At 35.0% G+C, this 23,185-nt stretch overlaps 1 protein-coding gene across 1 annotated transcript in view; it reads right to left on the bottom strand.

Moving 5' to 3' along the window:
* The window catches only part of AGMO (alkylglycerol monooxygenase), a 187,379-nt gene that overhangs the window by 76,568 nt on the left and 87,626 nt on the right, over positions 1–23,185 (bottom strand). The window contains exons 6-12 of the mRNA XM_071429114.1: positions 13,204–13,270; positions 11,672–11,737; positions 11,487–11,566; positions 10,443–10,577; positions 9,838–9,954; positions 2,907–2,989; positions 1,654–1,759 (exon numbers count right to left, since the gene is read on the bottom strand). Coding sequence (XP_071285215.1) covers positions 1,654–1,759; positions 2,907–2,989; positions 9,838–9,954; positions 10,443–10,577; positions 11,487–11,566; positions 11,672–11,737; positions 13,204–13,270 — 654 coding nt within the window. The remainder of the gene's footprint in view (positions 1–1,653; positions 1,760–2,906; positions 2,990–9,837; positions 9,955–10,442; positions 10,578–11,486; positions 11,567–11,671; positions 11,738–13,203; positions 13,271–23,185) is intronic.

Here is a 23,185-nt window from a genome sequence, read left to right on the forward strand (position 1 = left end):
AAAGAACAATAACTGTAATATGAAGGATGAAGGAATAAACACAAGGAAGAAAGTATAGTAAAGTACAGAAGAGAAGAACTCAAGATGACAATCAAGTATTTTTTTAATGACAGAAACACGTAGAGAACAGAGCAAGAACAACTTAATTTTATTTTCTTCTTTGTGAAAGAAAAGGAAGCTATAGAATTCCCTATAAACAATAGGAATATCAATCTAATCTTTTTCTTCTACTCATTTCTTAGTAAGAGACATTTTTATATATGAATAAAAATATATATAAATAAATATATATAAATAAAAATACCAGCAGGGCAGGTATTGAGGTTGTATATAATGATATAATTCTCGCAGATTTCACTTAGAATAGCCAAATAATTCAAGTCTGAAAGCTATGTCTTAAAGGCAAGGTAAATTGCTCCAAAATTTTAGAATTTGTCAATTCAAAACTTTCTACTGTATTAGGCTACTAAGGAAATTTTACAAGCAATTTTCAAATAATATTTAAATAAACTAAACCTCTTAAAATACTTGCTAAATTCTTGCAGACTCTTATCAAAGGAATTCAAGAACCATTTGATTTATACACCACAGCTTTGACAATGTAACAAGGGGGGCAGGGGAGAAACTAAACAATTCTTGATTAGTGGCATTTATCTAGCTTTAAATATTGTCTAATAGCTATTGTTTTCCAACCCAGGCAGAAAAAAAAAAAAACAAAAAATCAGAAAAATCTCCCAGACCCACAGCAGCAGTAGATTTTTTTTTTTTAAAGAAATTTCATTTCTTTTAGAAAAGCAGGAGAAGCAAGACCACTTCCAACTGGGAAAGATGCTATAAATTTTGCATATGTTTGAAGTCAAAGGAACCATTCTGAACCTGAGTCTCAGTTCCTACTGTTTTATTTGATTTTTTTCTGATTTTAAGCCAAAAGAATAACTTTCTGATAAGGTTGTACTAATCCAGCCACCCATTCATAACCTTGATGGTTATGAATAACCAGTATTTCCTGGTAACCAATAGCAAGTAGCTGGTAATGTAGCTCAGATAGGAATACTAACAGTGACTATTGTTACTTCATTGTGATAATACTAAAAGAGATATGAAATACCAACTGTACTGGAAATGAAAATAATAAAAAGCAAAAGGCATGAAGAGGATAAAAGTAAATGCTAAGAACACAAAAGTAACCACACATATTAGACCATAGGTCTATTTCGTCCTGTATCCACTCCTTGCCAATGGCTAAAAGTCTGTTTCTGAGGCACAGGATTAATGAAGTCTTCCAGCCTCCAAGAATTTTCATATTTCTCCCATAAAAGGAGAATTAAACAATTGAAATTCAGCAATGCATTTCTATTATTCACTTCAAAGCATGTGATCACAAGTAAATTATTTTTGCAAGAAGTGGTAGATGCAGTCCTTCATTACCTTTTTTCCAAGGATAACTGGCATCTCAGTAGTGAACTGGAATAATTTTCTTACAAAATAATCATAAAAAGTGAAAAATAATGTGATAAGAAAAAAATAATAGTCTATTCGAATAGCATAATGAAAAATAAGAAAGCAAAATGTAAATGTTTAGTGTTTCTTTTCTGCAAAAAGATAAAAAAATCTAGAATAATCAGCACAGACATTTTAAAATAAATGTCTTACCTCATATGCATAGCCCAAGAAGGAAAAATGACACCTGAAGTAGTCAAGTTCGTAAGCAGCTATGAAGACTAAACAGCGAATGATTTCCAAAATTCCTGCTTTGGACCTAGAAAAGGGAATCAATTCAGATTAACATCCAATCTTTTCCTCTTTGCTAAGTTCAGTGAAAAAGAGAAAATAGAATTAGTTTGTGATGTCCTCCACTTACATCTAGTCATCCTTCTTAAACTTAAAGTTAAGTTTTTATGGTATTTACCTTAAATTGACTTACAACCATGAATTTGCTGTGGTGAGAATACCAGTACTTGCAAAATATATTTGAACTAACACAAATGAGGCTGTATATTTAGTTACTGTCCTTTGATCTCAAAAATTACCACAACAAAATTCTGAGAACTGCTACATAAGTAGTTCAGAATATTTTCAGTGGTCTACTTCCACAAATTTTTACTAATGCCTCTTTATTAACTCCCTAGGTTATTCACATGTCTGGCATGTTGACAGATTTTTACCTATCCTGAATTAAACTGTTCAGTCCTTAAAAGTGAAAGGTATTCCTTTCTGAAAATATAGTGAACAGCAGGTGCAAAGCACTACTGGCACCTCAGTCTCAAAGGAAACTTCTACTCTACATTTCTTCTCTGTCAGGGCAAATAACTTCTTTGCAAGTAAGTGTGGATGCTCCTTACTCTTCTTTAGCACCACAGTGCCCATATGGACTACTTCATAATGTATCTCACTGGCCTGGTGTATTCAAGATCCCATTTCATTTGAAGCTATACTGATTAAGTTTAGTCTCAAGTCTACACCATCTTTCACGTGACTTTGAGCCCACTCTGAGCTACACTGTGTGCTCTTCATATACCATCCATGTATCTGGCACCTATGGCGTGCTACACAGGGCTCACACAATCCAACCTTGAACAGCCTCAGGCAGCTGGCAGGTCCCACTCACCTGCCACTGTCCCAAACCCAGAGGAATGGACCCAGTAAATGCAAGCACAGAGGAAGACATGAAGAGCCCATCCCAAAACCTTTCTGCAAGGTTTTCTACACAGATGTAGTCACTTCTTGCTATGGGAACAATCCTGGATTTAGGTGCTGGCTAGTCATGTGTTATTTTCTAGTAACAGACAGCCATGTGTGGATCTGGGTGATTATATCTCTTTATCAATATAATTTCTGAGATTCACATATAGTCATAAATAACCCATAATGAAAGAATAAAAAACCCCACATATTTTGTATCTTACTTGTTCTCCATAAGTAGTCCAAAAGATGCCAGAGACAGAATGATAAAGCCAATTCTCACGAGAACTGTTCCCTGTGACAACATCTGTTAAAAGGCAGACAAAAAATTCCTTTAGAGTAATCTGGAGAGAAATGGAGTTTTTATGGAACAGTAGCTTGAACTTACTCAGTGAGTGAAGCAAGTGTCCCCTTTTAAAGTAATTTGCTACTTGAAATTTTAGGGAAAGAAATCTGCTATGGATAGCACTCATACCTGGAGTAACCACGTTCACAGTTGATTCCTGACTACTGTATTAATGTTTAATGTTATCTCCTTCTGTCCTATGTGTTTTTTTCCCAAAGTTATTTGATTTCCTTTTGACTCAACTCAAGAGGGAAGAAACTTACTTCTAGATAAAAATTCCAGCAGCCCTGTTCTTTAAATGTCATATTATGTTACCAGGTCTTTACAATAGCCATCTTTGAATCCCACTGGATAAAAATGCCAATGTACTGGTGAGAATAACAACTCACATGACATGGTCATGTTTAAGACGAAACAAAATTAATGTTTTCCCTTCATGACAACTTGACACTTGGTTCCCAAGTCAGAAAAACTTTTTAGCTCATATCATTAACTTCAATCAGACTTAAAACACTTTTAAATATTAACATGTGCATGAGTATTTAGATGAATCAAAGCATGAGGACTTCTGTCCTAAAAATTTACATCAAAATGACATAAACGAAATTCATAAACACAGAAATTGTTTTGATTGTAAAGTTTGAATTTTTAAAATTTATTAAATATTTATTTTGTATTCTATACACTGCCTTTGAAAATCAAATATTTAACCAGTTTCATTTTTACCTCCGTGATTTTGTTTCAAATAGTAGTTTTGAAAAGCTTTTGGTTTTGTTTTATTTTATTAAAACAAAACAAAACAAAACTATTGGATCTGACTGAGTTATAGAAATCCTTTCTTGCTTCAGCAGCAAAAGAGTTTATGAACAGCATCTTGTGCTTCATTTGCAGGCATTGGAAAAATAAAACTCCACAAATGTCTGCCCTGATTTCCATAAATCCCATTCACTGACATGCCCAACTTCCTTTGGTCGTGGCCCCAACCCCTCAAAGAGATCTAAGGCAAGTATCTGTGAGCATGGGAGGCCACAGGAGGATACTCTCAAGTTTTACAGCTGTGTGAACTTAGAGTGCCCATGTTTGCAAAACGCATCAAACCACACACTCAGTCTGGGCGGGTTTCTGTTGTTTTACTGAAGCATCACAAACACCTACTTAGATATCCTCAACAGTTATTGAACAAAGAAAACTCAATCCCAGCAATGTGCAAGCTAAACAGCAGCCTCACCAGTTTACAAGCCAGAACACAGTTCTCACAAATGACACCTGTCAAGCCACTCTATTGCACGGATTTGTACCAGGTGAGAATCAAACTTATTACTGCATTTCCACATTACCAATCTGCTCCATTCCCCCTTATGATAAACTTTCCATCATTAGCAATAGAAGAAATTTGTTTTGAAGTGACAAAGTATTTGGACAGAGCTTTTTTGTAAAAATCAGGCACGGACTCTATTTGAATATAATTAAATGAGGAGTACTTTAACTGCTCATCTAGCCATACTGAGTTCAACTTCCACTTCATTTTCCTGTATAACCTGGTACATACAAAAATTCAAGAAGTGAGCAAAGAAAAATATGATTTGGCACAGGCATAAGGGAACTCATCCATAAACTTCTTAGAAATGCTTTGACAGGCTTTTCAATTATTGTTATTGTCTATGAAGGGGTTTTCCAGGGAACAAAGACTGAAATTCAAGACTTTTCTCCTTAAAGACTGTCCTCACTTTTAAGCTGAAAAATTACACCTTTTAAAAAATCTCCTCTTTCTTGCCAGGTGGGTCTGATTTTTCTTGGTTTCCATTGTGATGTACCAGGTCCTGCAGACTGCCTGAAAAATGCTCCCACAGTGGTAGAGCACTAGAGAAGCAAGGTTTTGTATCTTAGGCAGGAAAGAGAACTGCAAAATAAACATCAAATCCAGATTTCCACCAAGTCATGGAGTAGCTACATTACAATATATGGCTAAAATCACACTTTGTGGAAAATGAATGAAATGGTTTTCATACAAGTGCTAATACCTGTCTTCAGGGAGGATTCAACAGTACATGCTATGAATGAGCAAGGGTGTCCCTAGTTTCCAGTTTTAAAGAGCTGCATGATTTCAAACTTTTCTGCCTTTCCAGTGATCCCAAGCTGTATAGCTTGTCCCTGGCATCTGGGTTTCCTTGTGACTCCTGCTGCAGAAAACTGATAGCAGCAGATAAGATAATGCTGATTCATTCAACCTGCTTTTAAATTCACTGAAGTGCCCTAAAACCCATTATTAACCTAAGATTTTGCTGAAACTTGTGGAGAGAGCACACTGGGAATGTGGGAATAAGCTAAGCACTTTGGGAATTCCATTTCTTGCCATTAGCTAGACTGCAAGCCTAAAGACTACATTAAGAGTACTGCATTAAGAGTTGGATTTGAGTGGATGATGGAAACACTTCCCAAAAGCAGAGAATTTAGGGTCATTTTTTAGTGGTGGTTTTACCCATAACTTCTATCAAGGACTTTTTTCTTAGCTTAAAGATGTATTTTAATTTACATTACTAGAACAGGAAAAAGAATTAAAATTATCCCCCACATATATCTAACACAGAAGAATAAAGCACAGACTAAGAACTTGACAGGAAATTAATAAATTTCAGATCAGTTTGAAACATGGAGTTCCAGAAAAGAAAAATGGGAATAGAAATACATTTTAATGTCTGTCCATAAATCAGAAGAACTGAAGCAACTTTATAACATTTAAAAAAATCAAACTCAAATGTAAACAAGCCTTTATCTTTAAATGGTTAAAATGCTATATGAGGTTCTATGGCATAATAACCACACCAGGTGTGATCATATTTTACAGACTTTTTTTTTTCAGGCCAATTTCCATTTCTCTTCAGACACACTCCTACTTGAACTATACTATTTTGAACACTAGCTATTTTTAAAACTCCTTATGGTGAGTATGCACTCTGGCCCAGAATGTGATGGACTGGAGGACTCTAAAGCATAACCTGCAGATCCTGGTTAATTTCAAATTGGCTACCATCAGATTCACACAAAAGCATGACACTGTAATGCCTGAGCACAGTGTGGCACAGTCAAGGATTACCAAGAAATTTTCAGTGAAATACACCATGATGCTATTGGGAATAACATCTTTTAGAAAAGCAGCCATATAGTGTAATTTTTACCACTGTTAGTTTGCTTCACTAACTTTCTCTTACAGTTCCAGTGGCATAGTAATATGCCGCCTTGATTCTTTTATTTGCTTTCAAACATGTATCACCCTATGAAGTGGATGCTGGCAGCTGAGGCATCCATTTTCAAGGCATTACTGTACCAAAATCAACAAAATAGTCAGTGGGTTATATCACTAAACTAACATCATATATTAAATCTATGCACTGCAAGCAGCAGTGCAAAAAGAATGTGCCTTTTACACCTTCATTAGTGTTAGCATCCTGGTTCCACATAGTATGCATGGATATATATAAAAAATAAATGAGTATTTATATACTGGAATATTTGTATAAACAGAGAAGCATGTGGGACCACAGCAGGTTCCCCAATTACAAGTCAGCCACAACTTGCAATGTGGTTATTGGCTGCAATCAAGCAGAAAAAAATATTTCTGTTGGATTTTCATTTCATTCAAGGCTTTAAAAATATCTTTGAACCTTAAAAAAAAAATGGGGGGGAAGGGGATTATAGAAAGTAAGAAGTTTACATGGCTTTGTAATCAACAGAATGCCATAGCATTATTATGTTTTTTTAGTAATGAAAAAACTAATTAATTTAAACAAAGGAAATGTTATTTCAAGTATGTATTTAGATAAGCATTGAAATATTCAAAATTGATTTTTTAATACTGCAAAGAACTAGGTTTTTTATTCCTTTGGAAGAATAACATGGATGCATTTTCTCATTCTGATTTGTCCAGTGGTTCAAAAGAGCTTCTAGGAATGATGTCAACGCATTTCATAAGTTATCAGTTGCCCTGATCTCATACATCAGATGATCAGATACATTCAAATTAGGAATGCTAATATGATTCTATGAATTTTCTATTGTTAGGTGTCATTAGCTGTATGAATTTATTTTAACTTAGAATTCCTAGGGGAAAAAAAGTTAATTCTTAGCAATATTACATACACTGTACTTGGTGATGTCCTACTGAATGGATACATTAGTTGTGTTCTTAACTTTCAAGAGAGCTATCTTACTAATTTCCATCTAATTGAAACTGCTCACATATTCATATAATTATAAGCACAGTAAATGTTATAGTATCTATTAACAATAAAAAAAGGACACTGCAAAATGTGTTTAAGGTGCACTTCACTTTGATTTATATGATAACTGAAGTTCTGGAGCTATGAGACTTTTGCTTTGAATGTACTGCAGTTTTATACTCCTAGCACTCTCTCTGGGACTGATCCAAATCCCATTTCTTCAAGGAGCTTTGGATCAGATCTAGATGTGCAGACCTCAGAAAGCAATTTTTATTCGCTGGATGTAATGCAGATCACTATACAGAAAACAAACACTGTATGCTCTCTCCTGTGGAAAATATATATTTGTTCTTTCCTGTTTTGCTCTTTTCATAAGTTAAATGTAGGTCATTCAGACAGAAGGTATATGGTTGCTCTTTATGGATAGAGAAATTTAACACTTCTACAGGGCGTGAGACCAAACACTGAGCAACTGTAATCACTTGAGAAATGTAATAGCTGTGTGCTGTGTCTTATGGCTGTTATGAAATGGAACTTATACCTAAAGATGAGGAAAACAGTTAGTTTTCTCCATTTATGGAGCTATGCCACAGTTATGACATAATTCATAGCCAGACAGAACGTTCCAGTTGTATCCATAGACATTTCATAACTCAGTGTAGTGGAAAACTGATATTGAAGAAAGGTTTTTTGCCAAGTAAAGTTATTCATACACAAGCTTCCTTCTCATGACAGCTTCTCCACTGTACTGCAGAGCAATGCTGGAACTCTGCCTTGGGACCAGCACTTTCTACACCCACGCTGAAGGTTTATGTCCTGAGATGAGGTGCTTCCAGGCCCCTGTGCTCCCCTTATCCTTACTACCTTATTACCCTGCAGTTTTGTGCAGAGAATTTTCTAGTTGCTTTTCTACAGTAAGTTCATAAATGGAGGATCTTCAGGACGTTTCCTCCATGATGGAAAGAATTTAGTGATTATCTGGGGCTTGGGTGCATTTTTCAACCTTCTTTATAACTTATTCTTAAACAACTGCAGTTACCAGCAGAAAAAATAATGTGGACCATCCATTTTTCCTTCCAGGACCAGAAAAAGGCCAAAAGAAAAAACAATAAAATAGAAAAAAAAAATCAGACTCCTTCTTAATTCTGGCTGCTAAAAGCAACAGCATAGAGTAAAAAAAAAAAAAAACAACAAAAAAAAAACACAAAAAAAAAAACTTATCTCTGTGCAAAAGGAAACAAATGGAAAAAACTCAAACACAGAGTTTGATTCCTATGCAAATATAGGAATTTGGAAGTATTCTGGAAAATCTTGCAGAGGTTTTTCTCAATGCAGGAACATTAGCAATCAGGTATACTGTGTGACTTGTGTATTTTGGAAGTATTTATTCATACCTTTGGCTTAATTTCCTGTCCTTATAATAGACTAAGCCTAAAATGATTTAGTAATCTCCTAATTCCCTGCAATTGCAGTGTGACCCTTTGCAGAAGTAAACATGGCACATAGAATAACTCCATACTAATCCAAAGAATATGCCTGAAGTAACTTTTATATTATACCAGGAATGCTACATCCTGCAGTGTCCAGTGGCCACTGCTGGCCAAGGGCTGGAGATTGCCAGGTGAGCATGCCAGGACAAGGCTGAAGAACCCAGGGGGCCCTTTTGGGTGTTTACAGCCTGCCTGTGGCAATGTGGGTGACACAAACACAGCAAGAGCACTGCTCTTTAACTAAGGGGGTCTTAGAAAGGGTTTAAGAAGAAGACCAAAGGGAATTTTATCAAATTAATAGAGTTTTGTGGTGTTTCTATACATCTTGAGAGGTCTTTGACTTATTTGTAGGAATATTAGATCCATTAAATCCTGCTTCGTAACTCTGAAATTTTAGCTTTAGCAAATGAGGGAGAAAGACAGAAAGAAAAAAGGGAGCTTGGAAGGATGTGAAACCCTGTAGGTAGTTAATGTCTCATTTCTTTTAGGTGGACATGGCCTTGTAGTTCACCTTCACAGGCTGCCAGCTATCCATAGAGGAACCAGTCACCATGGAGATGCCACCAGGCAAGTCTGTGGTGATAAATACATGCCTCTACTGGCTGTGCTTCTATCAATGCTCTTGTATGTTGGAGATTGGAAGAAAAATTTGCCCTGACTTTGTGCTCCTCCAACTCTGAACTCATGCTGACACCAACCTTGCAAGCACTGCAAGGCCATTGCAATCTTCCCTCTAAAGCCTGGGCATCAAATGGTATGACCAATCTTAACATCTTAAAACTGGATAGTTTCAAGCCTTATGAGGTACTAAAAACTGAAGCAGACACATACTTCTTCTAGGCTAAATATTTCTATTAAGTACATAACTGATATGGTTATTAAAAACTGTTTACTAAACAATATCAAATGTATATTTAATAGCATGAATTATATATTTAGCCATTTAAGTGAATTCTTTTACAGAAACTAGTTATTATTTTAGTAGTTCAAGTAAGATATGAGTTGGCTGTAGAGCTGCTGCCCAATCCTTTAATATTTAAACATGTTGTGTATCATTGCTGTTAGCAGGAGATATTATTTCTCAAGGGAAGGAATTACTTACAGTCATAGAAGCAAGAAGTTCGATGTACAAATCCAGTATTACAGCAAAATGTATAAGTGCATAGCAATTAAGATAAGCTGGTACATGTGGGTTGAAGGGAACTTCTTTTCCAGTGATCTGTATAAAGCAAAACAGTTACTTGCTTTCAAGAGTGACCTGCTCTGGCCTGTTGCTCCTTAATATTCTTTATACTTAAAACACAAAAGGGGTGAGAGCTAATTGAAGAAAGATAATCTATAGTCAAACTTATGTACTATCTAGTTTGAGACAGTTTAACTTTGTGTGTTTGTGCATGCCTGCAGCTGAAAAAAAAGGAGAAATTACTGTACTCCATAGAAAAAATTTTGAAAATCTCTTCAGGAAATGAATAATGAAAAAATAACTTAAAAACCACACTTTTTCCATCAAATAAAAAGAAAAAAAGCCCCACAGTTAAAACATTCATTTCCTTCAGTTTCTTTTCCCAATTCATCTTCCCCCATGCTTTATGACTGCTAATTTGCTAATTTAAAATAGCATGTGTAGAGTTTTTAACATCGATCCAGTAGCATTAAGAGGCCCAAGTAAATTACACACAACTGAAAGCCTGTGCATGTTCTATTTACCACTGGGATTTCCTCAGGAAGGCCAAGTCTAGGTTTGCCTGGTCCCCAGCCTGGCCCTTTGAATATGACAGAAAGCTTATTGCAGAATCCAGGTGTGGCCCAAAACGTGTTCCAAATATGAGCCAAGGGACGTAACTGAAAAAAAAAGGTAAGCAATTTTTTATTGTTCACAAAATAAAGATTAATAAAACATTGTATTTTATTAATTTTTATTTTTCAAATAAATGATTTTTCAAACTCTGTAAAGAGAATAAATTAGAAATAGATGAAGACAGTTCAGAAAACCTGGCTGAAATAGGCAAAAGAAATGAAGCCCTTGGTTAATTTGGTGAGGATTACAATGACTTCTGCTCAGAGGAAAATCTGTTTTTCCATCTGTGTCTCCTGTAATCACTCCTGAGTATTTAGTGGCATATTGTATAGCTATATTTATGCAGTATGATTTGGTTACTGGGACCTTGAAATGACATATTCTCAGTAATGAAATTACTTAGTATCTGACTGAAATGGATATAATTGCACATCCTCCCACTTTCCAGCCCTGACAGCCCTGACAGTAAAATTTCTCTTTCTTTGAGATTCTTCCTTGGATGAACAATCATGAAAAGCAAATATGAACTCCACTGCTTCTCATGTTTTTGCAGAGAATTTTTACCTAGCTTAAGTGAAACCTGAACTAATAAATCTAAGAAGCACCACACTAATTAGTTTTCTTTTTTTTATTATATGCTTTTGTCTGTGCTTCACTATTTATTATTGCACTGCAAAACACCTCATTCAGTCCAACACCTTATATATATATCACTGTTCTAATTATTTGTTAATTTTACTGTTACATATTTTCATTATTACTAAAAGCTCTGCGTACGCTCAATGCAGTGAATAGAAATGGCTGTCTCATAATGAAGTACTGAAGAAATTGTAGATAATGTAATCGACTGGTCAGCAATGGAAGGATGGCCTCAACTGTGCCTAAGAGAGGAGTTTCTTTTGAATATGACTGAATGTTGAAGATATCAAAATCAGTGATAAAAACTATAGCACCTGGAGCATGATGGGGTCAAATGAATTTACTGGATGTGTTAAGCCATATACAACTTTTGCATCTTCGGCCTCAAATGTTCCTGATGGAAGAAGAAAACAAAAGAATGACAAACAATCAAATTCAAAAGTATACATATTTTTTCCACACTAATTCAACATGATGGAGAACACCTTCTTTTACTTACCAAATATCCTGTCCCAGATAATGAGTGTGCCACCATAATTTTTGTCAATGCAGTAAGGATTTCTACCTATAATAAAAATCAATTATGAGACAAGTAATAGGATAAATAAGAATACTAGGAACTGAATTATGAAGGAAAAAAATCATCATTTGCATCACATTATAATCTAAAAATAACTTTAACAAAGACAGCTAACCCACCACTCCTCATGCTTCTATACAGATTTCTTTTTTCCTTAATAGCCTTATTGCTCTCTTTCTGTTCAGATTCAAACATACAAATCAAATGCATCATGTCCAAAATTTCTCTGAAATTTGGAGATGAAACCAGGTCAAAATATATTTATAAAAGACAAGCTTAAAACCAAACAAAAATGATTCCATCAGTTTCCACCTAAGAAAATATATACTAAATAGATATATGTGTAGTTATCTCATTAATATCTGTCTATCATATGTCTGATCCTGCACTATTAATTTCAGTGTGAGGAAAACTGAAAAAATCCTTCTATGTTTTCTAGGGAATATATTTGTATATAAGCAGTCCTCTCAAAGTTATGAGTGAAGAAGCATTGGTTACACATCCCTAAGTTTGTGGAGATAGTCTGGAGCAACTGTACAGCCCCTGATCAGCTCCATAATGATTTAGCTTGACTCCAATCAGGATGAGAGCATTAGTTCAGATTTACAGCTGAGCAAATAAGAGCAGAGTGTCTCCCTGAGGATTACCAGTAGTTAGGCAAATTTTAAGGACTAGACACTTACAGCACCACCACTGTGGATACAGCGATTGTGAGGATACAATAAACATTAGTAACATCCTCTGCACGTGCAACTCCATTTGAGTCTGTTTCAAACTGTTCTTCCATTCCCTCATTTTTTTTTAAACTCACTATCTCTGAACACTGAATGAGCAAAGGACATCTGTGAAATCCACTTCTGTGTCTCAGATACATTCATGACATTTGTCAGTATGCAGTGGAGTTATTAGTACAATTTACACATGCAGTAAAGTCTTGAGGGCTGCTGAATACTGATAAAAATCAACCATTATGCACTTTTGGGAAGTGAGATTTACCAACAATTCAAACAGGTGAAATCAAATTCCACTAAAATATTTAAAAGTTCTTCTAAAACCTAGCCATATTTTTCACATATACAGTGCTTGAATTTGAGTACAAAAGAGCATCTGTTGATGATTCAGTAGCCAGGAAAGGATGAAGCATTTTTCTATCACTCTTCATACTTAAAAACATTGAATTTTTTTTCTCAAAGTCTTCTATTTCATGTTATCCCGACTTAATTTTCCTCAATAATTAATCTTAAACAAAAAATGTTTAAATTAAGTTCTGATTATATTTTTTTTTAAACTGTGGAATTTCTAATTGAACAGGGACCACTTCTGAAGTAGAGGTCAAAATTAAAATCTTTTTGTAGAACTGATTTTATAGTACAATTTTACTAGATTACTATTACAATACAAATAGTGACCCTGAGGAAAAAAAGGAATAAGAGGTTTCACTTTTATCTTACCATGATGAACTCTGTGATGACTGGGAGTATTAAGTATCCATTCCAGAGGCCCAAGTTTGGTGATAAGCTTAAAAATATAATGTTTTAATGAACTTGAAAATAGTGTATAAGACCAAGAAGAATTAGGGAAATGAAAAGAACGAAAAGCTAAAGAGAGGATGTTTATCTTCTGGAGAACTGCATAGAAAGACAGAATTGCAATATCATTACAATTACAAATATTTTCATTAAAAAACATTAAAATACAAGTTATAAATTAAATTTCTTTTGATCCAGAAGCTAATTTCTTTAGATCTAAAAGTGAATTGTTTTTATCTTTATTCCATGAGAATCTTTGAGAAAATTGGCAATCATGAACTGATAACAAGATGGAATCACAGGGAAGTGATTGTCCCAGTGTACTAAGCACTGGTGAGGCTGCACCTTGAGTACTGTGTTCAGTTTTGGGCCTCTAACTTCCAGAAAGGAATTGAGGTGCTGGAGCATGTCCAGAGAAGGGCAAGGGAGCTACTGAAGGGTCTAGAAAACATGTCATGTGAGGAGCGACTGAGGGAACTGGGATTGTTTAGCCTGGAGAAAAGGAGGCTTGGAAGGACTTCACTGCTCTCTACCTCCCTGAAAGGAGGTTGCAGTGAGGTGTGGGTCAGTTTCTTCTGCCGTGTCCCAAATAAAAGGACAAGAGGAAATGGCTTTGAATTGTGCCAGAGGGGGTTCACATTGGGTATTAGAAAAAAACCAAATCATTGGAAGAGTGTTTAGGCATTGGAATAAATTGCTCAGGGAGGTGGTGGAGACAGTATCTCTGGAAAAGATCCAGAGGCATCTGGATGTGTCACCTGGGGGATATGGCTTGGGGGTCATTCTGGTGATGGTGGGTTGATGGTTGGACTCTCTGGTCTTGAAGGTCACTTACAACCTTGATGATTCTGTGATTCTATACAAATTGTTTCACTCATTTTTCTTATCCCTATCCAGTGACATGCTTGGGATTTGGTGCAACTCTATGATAGCAGTATTGAAAACACTTTATATCTGCAAATAGGTGCCATTGACCCAGAAACAAATACTCCTTCACCCTTCAGTACATTTGACTGCTGGTTTCTTCTCAGTAAACTTCTTGTACTCTGGCACAAACGCATTGACACAACAAACCTGACTGGGGAACTGATGCAAACCAAAGCTGCTTTTGTTTTGTTTTTCTAAGTCAGTTTAACTAGATCAGTTACTGATTTTGGTCCAATATATGGTCATTGCCATGAGTTGGAGGCATGAAGAGACAATAGATCAGCATAAATTCATCATGGAGCTACAACCTAAGGAGATGACTTGACAGTACAGAAAGATAGCCTTGATCATTTTAGTACCAACCCAAAAATTATAGAAAGTATCCATTGCCAAAAGCCACCTCTAGTGTTTCAAGCTTTGTCAGAAAATGCTGAAGAATTAAGTTTGTGTGGGCAGGCTATCTGCTAAATTAGGTACTCTCAGCTACTATGGAATTAGAGGAAAGCCAGCACTGACTTCAAATTTGTTGCTTTGGTTAGCTCAACAGAAGTGTGTGGACAAACAAACAACATTTTCTTTGAACACAGCAACTATTCTTTAATCCCAAGGACAAATCCATCTGTCAAAAATTGATGCAATCACTGGATGACCAAAAAGGACATCTATTCACAATATATTCTGAAATGGTATCTATTCACCATGTCTGATTACGGCCATAATATTTTGCAATTAAAAGGGAGCAGGGGGCATTAAAGCAGCTAAATAAAAATGCTTAGACCTTAAGAAACAAATCCAAGAATCTATAATTCTTTTCCTTTTAGAGAATTTAATTAGTGAATTTAATACTCATACTGCCAAAAGGGGTGATCTGTTATATAATAATAGACCTAAGATAATAATGGCAAAAAAAAAACCAAACAACCAAATTTAGAGGGACAGTCATTACTCATGAGAGCAGGTCCATTAATCAAAAAAAGATTTTCATTCCTTTAAGGTTTACAGAACAAAGCCCTTAAATACAGCACTTCCATGTCTCCTTCATTTACAGTTCAGCAAGTGCAAGTAGATTTAGATTCAAAAAGCGGACTGAGGATATTCCTCAGATGCATTTAAATTGTTATGAATCAGGTAAAGATAATAAAAGGGAAAAGTAACATTTTTTCATTTTTTCTCCTCAATAACTGCAAAAATAACATCTACTTAATTGGTTAAGTAGAGAATTTCTGTAATTAATGGAGTATAGAAATATGAAAATTCTTCACATACATAGAACTGTAATATTTGGACCATCTTTCTTAAAATCCTGCTCACACTTGACTGGAAAAACAGTATCCTGAGATAAGTTTGTTTTGTTTCATTTAACTAAGAAGCCAAGGACAACATAAGCAGGATCAGCTCTCCCTCAAAATAAGTCCAAGTCTGAAAAGACCACCTAAAGTTAAGAAACAATCCATCATTCCTGCTAGTTCCATTTTCTGCCTTTCTCAAGCAGAACATCCCACTGTTTTAAGATATGTGAGATGTGACCATTAAATTAATTTAATCTGAGACAAATGTTTTGAATTGAACAGCAGCCCAGCACCTGAGAGAGCACTGATTTATCTTATAGACCACAACTAACTTTGATCCAGTTGGTTTTAATATAATTTTAGCTCAATATTTTAACAGTTTTTGTAAAAATAAACCAAGTGTGCACTAGGAGAGCAGGGAATCAGTAAGGATTAGTAGTCTTCACCTTTATCCTACAGGTGGATTATAACAAAATGTCCTCAGAATGAATGCCTTCAGGTCTCAATATCCAGCCAGCTGAATTAAAATTTTAAAACTAAAATTCATCCTTTTGAAAGTCTACATAGTACATCCTTATGCTAAAGCAGAACTTTTTGCCTTGGGCCTCTCTAAGGACCTCAGGGTATAACTTTATATAAATTTATATGCGGAACTTTAAATAAATTTTTCTGACTAATAATAGTGAAAGTATTTTCTTTGGATAATGAAACCGCTCTCAGCCCTTAAAACAGTCTTTCTTTGAGTGATGAAATTTAAAAATTTACTGAAATATCTTCTCCATGTCATAATTAGTGATTGATACCCAAGCCTATTTTGATTAATTATTCACGCAAGGTCACCTCCATTGCAAAGACATTTTAGCCCCACTCTGAGGAAAATATCATCTGAGACAACAATCATAACCACATGACTTTAAAGCTCAGAGGGGGTGCAAAACTCTCTACCTGATGAAGCAAAAATCTAGTATGTTGACATTAGCAATCCATAAATCAATGCTTTGTCTAAAACACATAAAAATATTTTTTCACCAGATAGTCAAAATAGTGGAGGGTGCTATTTCTAGAAACTTCCTTTGCCATCAGTAAGTTTACTTGTAGATATTTAGCTCATTTCTAAAAAAACCATAAAAAACTGTTGTCAGAGGAAAAACTTTGGTGCCAAAAAAATTATAAATGCATAAATGCTATAAATATAAGCATATATCTTTCCACCATACAGAAATATATCACCACTGAAAAGGTCAATTTTGAAAGCTCTTGCAGCACTTACATGTCAAACAACATAGCTCTTTTGTTTAAATTTGTTGAATTTTTCTTTAGTCTGCCATCTTACCTGGGGCAAAACTCCTAGAAGCAGATTTTTCACCTAAGTAAATTGGATAGGATAGCAAGACAATTTTTACCAGACATGATTCTGACATGGTCATGTCAAGCTGACAGGAACTTACTGCAGTCATATTGAAAGAAATTAATTTTGTAAGAACTGACTCATAGCAACAACATTTAATGTGGTGTAGCAACAGCCCGAGTTCAAAAGAATAATCCAGAGAGAAGAAAGGCAGTGGCAGGTATCCTGCTTACCCATCTACCTTTCATCTGTCAGTCTGTCCTCATTTCTGTGTATTTATTATGTCCAGACATTTTCCTTGGAGAATGGCAAGTTTAAAGGAGCTCATAAGCATTCTTTGTAGAAACAACCTGGCTTCCACTGCAAGCACAACCAGTCACCAAAGCACACAGATCACTAGGTTTCAGCCATTCAGAGAGAAAAAAAAATTTCAGCCTGCAATATCACTGTATTCAAATCAGTTTCTTAGAGTAAAAGCTTTCATGATCACATATCAGAAAAAAAAAAATTAAACTTTTTAAAGAACACCAAACAAATGTGATAAGACCGGCTTAGTTTTTATGCTCATAATTGGGATTTTCATTTTTAAAAATCTGCTACTCTAGTTTTTGTATCTGATTTTTTTATTGGAAAGTACTCTAAAAAGTAAAAAAAAATAGCTGAAATGTCATTTTTCCATAACCCTGCCATCAGTACTTCAAAACTTATTTCATATTACTCAAAAGAAAAAAAGATCTGTTTGTGGATATAAAATATTCTTATTCTATGTATCATCAACTAAAGTGATTTGGGGAATAGAGCAAAATAGCTACCAATACCCTGAAAGTTGAAATACTCCAACCGTTGTCCAATGATAACCTTATCTGTATTTTGACCATTATGACACTGGGGGTTTACATTTGTGTTTGTTTCCCTGATACAGACACCTACTGCTCTAAATCAACTCCTGTCTGCAATTTTTCCTTTCTCAATTAACACATCATGTGCACCTAAACTCCCATGCCAGTGACCCATAGATGAACTGCAACATTCCAACAAAACTCTTTTCCTGTTTCCTTCATATTTTAACATCCCATTGCCACAAAAATAATTTTTCACTTGTCAAAATCTTTAGAAATGGACTCAATAAACTACCTGCAAATCAAATATGTAGGCATGTCATATATGTATGTTATAAAAGTTGTTCCCACAAAACATGTATTCTTATTTCTTTTCTTTAAAAACCAATGTATTTCCTCTGCTATACTTGGGTATCACTAAACAGTAAAGCAGAATTACTGACAACAATTGAAGCAACTCCAAAAGCATTGTAATAAATAGGCATGCTTAGAAATACTTTTCATTCATTACTGAATAAAATATCCTGGAATTGAAATCTTCAAATATAGATGATAGAAACTAAATGGATTTTTTTCCTACAATAGCTGTTCTTATATAAAGATGTTTCCATTGTGACAGCAATCCCTTTCCTAAAGGGAAAGAACATTATGGAATATCTCTTGTGGCATGTAAGCACCTCCATCTGCGGTCTCAGAGTTTGTCAGCACCAAGGGAAATCTTTATTGCCTGGTACCTGCACCACTTCAATGTAGTTCTTGTTTAAGTAATGAGAAAAAATCGTGACATGAAATCCAAGGGAAACTTTACATCTTGTGTAACAACTCCTCCTGTCACCACTACCACATGAATCTTAGCTCTGTTTCAACGTCAGTGTTAGGAAGGAATGTCAACTGAGTAAAGCAGGCAATATTACAGTAAAACTATTCGCATATAATTTTTTTTTTTCCTTTGAGCATAAGGAAAGCTGTTCGTAGCACAGCATTACTTTCAATATCATGGTGTTACTGATCTGTAGGACAGAAGAGGGTAAATTCATCCCTGGAGCATCACTACGGAGCACTCTGAACTTAAAACTTTGGGCTTTCTGTTAGACTAGTTGGTAGTAAAACACATACTACAAATAATTTCCTCATCAAAATCAAGGTAAGATTCTTATTCCTGGTATATAAATCTATATTTCAGACAGCCTGGTGGGGAAATTTTAAAATATGACCTTAATTACATTCCCCAGTAGAGCTGCTGTGTTAATTCAGGACAACACACCCATGTATTTATACAGATGGCTCTGGTGACCAGATTTGCCATGTAAAATCTCTACAGGGAAGCTGAGGAAAGGCAGAACTCCTGGGATATGTGCTCGTCTGCCAGTTTCACACTTTGAAATCCTTGGCAAACTCTGATTTATACACGGCCAACTGTTTTCCTATCTGATTAGGCAGTTTTCTACTCCAGTAAGCATGTAAAATGGATATAGCTGAATTTCCACACTGAGGAGTGAAAAAACAATATTTATAGTTTAGAAATAAAACAAGTGAGAGAATCAGGCATGTTGGGATCATAAAGAGTTTCATAGAGGGTGAATTTCTGATAAATCTGGATTGTAGGAATGGGAGGTGAAAGCCTAGTTTTAATGGACAGTCTGGTTTAAGGCATATTTATATAATAAACACACAGACTTAAGAAATGTGTCTATAATAAATAGTCTTGAAGGCAGGCTGTTGTCACTTTCCATTGTTTTGCACCTCAACCGGGAGGTAAGGTTTGAATCAAATTGGCATCTTACATGAATATTAAATTAACTGTTTCAACAATTGGATGCAACCTTTTTGTTTTCTTTATAGGTCCAATTAAGCTTTGTGGGGAAGGTGAGTACATACAGGAAATTTCAATCATTTTTTTCCGCTAAAAATGAAAAAACTTACAGTAACTGATTGGTTTAATTGCAGCATTACAAATAGCAAAGCATGGAGCAAGTCACACTTTCAGTCATACATCAAGTTAAGCATTTTAAACAAACTTCAGGAGAAAAATTGCTATACAATTTCAGTATTTTTCAGCAGCCTGACAAATACATTCTGGCAACTGTAGGAAAAAAAACCCAAAAGTCATAAATCAGTATGCCAGCCCTGAAATAAACTAAAATATAGCCAAGTGAGGCTCTTCATCTTCCTTTCTAAACAGATAAAAAAATAGTCAGCAGCCTATACTTTGTGATTTTAACAAAGAAGGGTCTTTCAAATTTTTTGTTGGCTTTGAAGCTATAACTAAATAGATTCTCAATGAGTACAAGCCATGAGAAAAACTCAAGAGCATTATGTGTAATATGTTAAGATGGAAAAAGAGGGTTTTTTTTAACAAAGAACAGAATCTTTAACATTATTAATGTGATACCCTTTCATTATTACATTAAATTTATTTGGTAAATGAATTGTTTAGATTATTTTTCCAGGATGCAAAATGTATTGAACTGTGTTACATCTCTAAATAGCTCACTTCACTTTTATTTTGATAATTCTCCAGGGACCTAATAGACAGAAGTGACCTAAATAAAATTCTTTAAGTACAATCTTTAATTTTAGGTTTTTTGCAGGCAGATTAGCAATAGTCAAGCTCACTGTTGCTGAAGTGAACATTTCACAGCTGTTGCCTGCAAGAAGTCTTTGGTGAAAGGAACAGAAGCCAACACTCAAACTCTAGGACTTAACTACTAGGATCCAAATTGCAGTTACTGATTATGTTCTTGTCCCATAAACCTTTTATTTCTGGCCTCACTAGCAACTCAGCTTCAACAGGGAGGATTCTTCTGTCTGGATTGCTGCCCATCAAATACAAACCACCAACATAACCCTAATTATCATGCAACAGCCACTTTTGAGTGAAAAAGATCATGGCTCCTGTGCTGCATATTGTATTCAGAGCTATTGGGTGCACAGCATTATTAAAATAGGAGTTCACACAGAGTTAAAATAGGAGGCTCTTCCTGACACTGCTAAAGTGGAGCATTGGCATTCTGAATCATCACTGAGCTTTTTAGTGCCAAGGAAGGAACTCCAAACTTCATCCTGCTATGTTTTTCCTGATTATACTGTGTTCAAGCACAACGTACACTTAGCAGGACAGGAACAGTGTGCTCTCTTATGAATGTTTTATTTTCTCTCTCTTTTGTTATTCTTTTTATTTAAAACAAAAAGCAGAGTTACATGCCTTATATATCTAGAAAGACAATACTTTCTCCCCTCATGGGGCAAGTGAAACATGGAAAACTGGAACTTATTTTACAGTTATTGCAAGTATTTGTGTTTAATGATAGTGTTGTCAGCTTTGCCCTTTTCTGTGTTCTGGCAAGTGCAATGACGACAAGACTTTGATCCTACAGGTTGGTCAGAAAATCTAATAAGGCCTTTTGGCAGACAGGCTGGATTGAAGCAGTGAGATCTCTTTGTTTCTTGGAATCATGCTTAATTTTTGATGTCTGTATTGCATTTATAGCCTAGCTGGACCTACGAAGTCACTGTCTGCATTAAAGAAAGTATGTTTATCTTCCTGGTGTTTTTTGAATTTGTCTTCTTTCACTCCAGAGTAAGCATGTGATTTGAGAGTTTGCAGTAAACAAATAATGAATTTATGAGTGATAAAAGCATCAGCTATCAGGAATGGGGCAAGAACTTTCTTTTGTGAACCAGAGTTTGGTTCTTTATGCAAATCAACAAACAGTTCTTTTCCTATTGTTTTTAAAATAATTTCTTGGATCTTTGTTACAGCAAGACAGTATGCAATAGGCTGTGGATGATATCACCTGTTTCTAGGAATTCCAGTTAAATCATCATGTCATTGAATATTCACTGACACGATCTTGATCATCAGACTAAGAGAATGGCTGTAATCACCTCTAATTACCTTCATCCCTTTGATCACTTTTAGCAAAAGTCTTCTGAATGGTAAGTTTCTGATTCCTTGTAACCTGACAGGGACAGATGTGTGTGTTTCTAATTTAAATGAAAGGAAACATCAGACAGAGTTGTGTCTATTTTTGGCTAACATGCCCAAATTAAAGGAAAGAAATTCATTATTTCATTAAATGAAGCAAAATACTCGAATGAAAAAAATATAAAGGTTTTCTTGGCATATGGTTTTTGAATTCAAAGTGACCTTCTAGAATTGAATTCAAGAGATACTGCAGTTTCACAATTCTACTTAATACATTGGATTATTACTGATTTTAACTTTTACAGATGATACTTTTTAGATTAAGAAAAAATCACCAAAAACCCCCCAACAAACACAAACCAAAACACTAGCAGCAAAACAAAAGCAAAAGGATATTTCTTATCCTGGCCAGAAGATCAGATCAGTCCACCATACTCTATTTCCAGTGTGATCCATTCAATACCACCTCTTTGCCATAATTTTGCAAACACTTTCATGAGTTAAATTTGATTCATATCTTACTGACCTTATAGGAAATATTCACAGTCCAGTAAACTAGTAATGAATAAACAGACATACTTTGTAAATATATTATTGTATAAACAATAAGTATATGAATTATAAAGAATAAAAATATGACTTTGTAAACCAGAGCCAGAGATAGTTTCCCTCCCAACAAAGCATCTCCTTTTTTATCGGCAAACTATTCAATACTTTTGCTCTTTACCAAAACCTTCCTTCAACTCCACAAATCAACCACAAGAATAAAACTATTCTCTTTCCAATACAAACACTAAAACATGTAACAGTCAAATAAGTTTTGTAATAGTCAAATAAGTTTTGTTAAAATGCTTTTTAAATTCAAAGTCTTATTTCTTGATAAAATTTACATTTCTGTTTTGAGAAATGGATTAAAAACTACTGCAAGTACTTGAAATAGATGAAATAGACTTTGTAACATTTTTATTTTTTTTTACTCCTGAAATCCCTTCTTGCTTATTTAAATGAGACTACAGCACACAATGCAGAGAAAATAGGTCCAAGAAAATTGAAAAAAAAAGCTTGCAAAGAAATAGACCAATCTCAATTGTTAGGACCTGGACAGTAATAACTGAATATTTTGTCTATCGTTTCATATTGTCACTTATTTATCACAGTGTCCTGATTATGATTCTTTCACCCAATTCTTTCACCATCCAATAGACTTTTGTCTCAAACAGCTTCTGCTTGAAAAGACAAGTAAGTCCTCTTGAGTTTCAAGAAGAGCTTTTGCTACTGATATGATGGTAATCACAGGTGTACTGCTACTTAGAAGAACTTATGTATATTTTTTTTTATGTATGCTTTTTACCTATTTTCCTTTATTTTACCTGGTTCCTCTGCTTGTTTAATTTCCTCATTGGAAAATAGAGTCAAAACAAAACAGGCTGGTTTTTTTTTCCTGAATCTGGCCATCTTCCTAGGTATGATCTGATTGATGCAACAATTTAAGGACTGCGCCACAAGAGCTCACCTGAACTCAGGGAGCCCAGATGGGCTGTGCAGGGCATGAAAGCAGGAAGAATTCCCAATT

The sequence above is a fragment of the Agelaius tricolor genome, unplaced genomic scaffold, assembly GCF_023055355.1.
Source record: "Agelaius tricolor isolate 1412-34295 unplaced genomic scaffold, bAgeTri1.0.p SCAF_6, whole genome shotgun sequence".
Lineage (NCBI taxonomy): Eukaryota > Metazoa > Chordata > Aves > Passeriformes > Icteridae > Agelaius > Agelaius tricolor.